General features: G+C 34.7%; 1 protein-coding gene across 1 annotated transcript in view; it reads left to right on the top strand.

Annotated features, from left to right (window-relative positions):
* Nucleotides 1-1,638, top strand: part of polr1a (RNA polymerase I subunit A) — a gene marked incomplete in the record, with an annotated part of 50,090 nt that overhangs the window by 2,311 nt on the left and 46,141 nt on the right. Inside the window, 2 exon segments of the mRNA XM_014029210.1 lie at nt 147-255; nt 336-431. Of these exon segments, the coding sequence (XP_013884664.1) occupies nt 147-255; nt 336-431 (205 nt within the window).

Genomic DNA, 1,638 nt, shown 5'->3' with positions numbered 1-1,638 from the left:
ATGGTTCATTATATACCATGGTTCATTATATACCATGGTTCATTATATACCATGGTTCATTATATACCGTGGTTCATTATATACCATGGTTCATTATATACCATGATATATAATAATACCTGACCTGAGTCAGTTTTGTCTTACAGGAAGTTGAGTGTGAAGGCTGTCACCAACTCCAGGTTTCTTGACGCTGTTGGAAATGTGGCTCCTAACAGTTTGTATGATCTGGCTCTGGGGCCAGCAGACTCCAAGGAGGTAACCCACAAGGCACCAGAAATATGCTGCTTTTTAAAATTATTTCTTTTTATCATATTCATGTTTATGGTTTTTATTAGGTTTGTTCAACGTGCTGCCAGGATTTCAACAACTGTCCGGGACACTTTGGACACATAGATCTGCCTCTGCCTGTGTACAACCCACTGTTCTTTGATGTAAGTGTTTAACACTCATTGTTATAGTCTTTTATATTTCCTGCCTATATGTTTATCAGGTTATTGTTCCATTACATACTGTCCTTTCTCTCATATCTAATTCTAAAAAAAGAAGAACTTCTATTGATATACACAGAGTGATGTTTGGGTGTTTACAAACTTGTTAAAAAAATGAAAAAAAAAAGATCAGATAAAGAGAGGGCCCTCTCAAAGCTCATATCAGCAGGAAAACAACAATAAACAACAGTAATGATGACTGCATGTTGGTTTTTTTTGTTTCACTCAGTGATCAGTGTGATGTTGGCTGTAGAGTCCGTCGGGGAAATACAGTACTTTTTTTTAAAATGTGGTGATGGAAAGAAATGTGAAAATCAGCTGCACACTCACKTTCAGTATAACCAGCTGCTGTTTTAACGACAGGCTTCAGACAAACAGTAATTTAAAACAAATCAACAAGGAAGGAAGATCTGCAACACAAAGTATAAACCAGCCTCAACACGATCGTGATCAAACAGATCCCACTCCACCAAGCATCTCCCCTCCAAAAACAAACACAAAGAGAAAGGAGTGGACATTAAAATCAAACAGTGACAGATATGTTTAAAAATGACCAACGTGGGCTGATTCAATGTTAATGTTGATCCATATGATGCATCCTTATTAGAAAGTACAGAGCTCATTCTACAATGCTCTGCACTCAGTGTGTTAGACATAAATCCACATCAATCATTCACTGATTAATGAATTACACTAAGGCTAAACCAAATATTGATCAAATCATCATTATAGACAGAGCTGCATTTAACAATTATTTTGATAGTTGACTAATTGTGGTTAAATAATATGAATATTTGATAATAAAAATTCTGTGTCTGCTAGTTTTAATAATCAATGTGTAATGCTGCGTTCACACTGAACACGATTTCAGCATCAGCAAATAGGGATGGGTACCTTTGACGTTTGAATCAATTCAGTACCAATATCTGGTACCTGGGAATCAGTACCAGTACTTAACGGTACCAATGTTTGGTACTTTGTGTGTTGTTTTTTAATATAAACTTAAAAATTTTTTTAAACATTTATTTCTCAATATATAAAGTTTAACAAATATCAAGACAACATCAACTGTTTGTATTGTAACATGAGTTGTGTAACTTATTTCTTTAAGGTGAAAACTGTTGAAAACAACAACTGTTTTGTCTTATTA

Source organism: Austrofundulus limnaeus, unplaced genomic scaffold, assembly GCF_001266775.1.
Source record: "Austrofundulus limnaeus strain Quisiro unplaced genomic scaffold, Austrofundulus_limnaeus-1.0 Scaffold869, whole genome shotgun sequence".
NCBI classification, from domain to species: Eukaryota; Metazoa; Chordata; class Actinopteri; order Cyprinodontiformes; family Rivulidae; genus Austrofundulus; species Austrofundulus limnaeus.
This window is presented reverse-complemented; position numbering and strand designations above follow the sequence as displayed.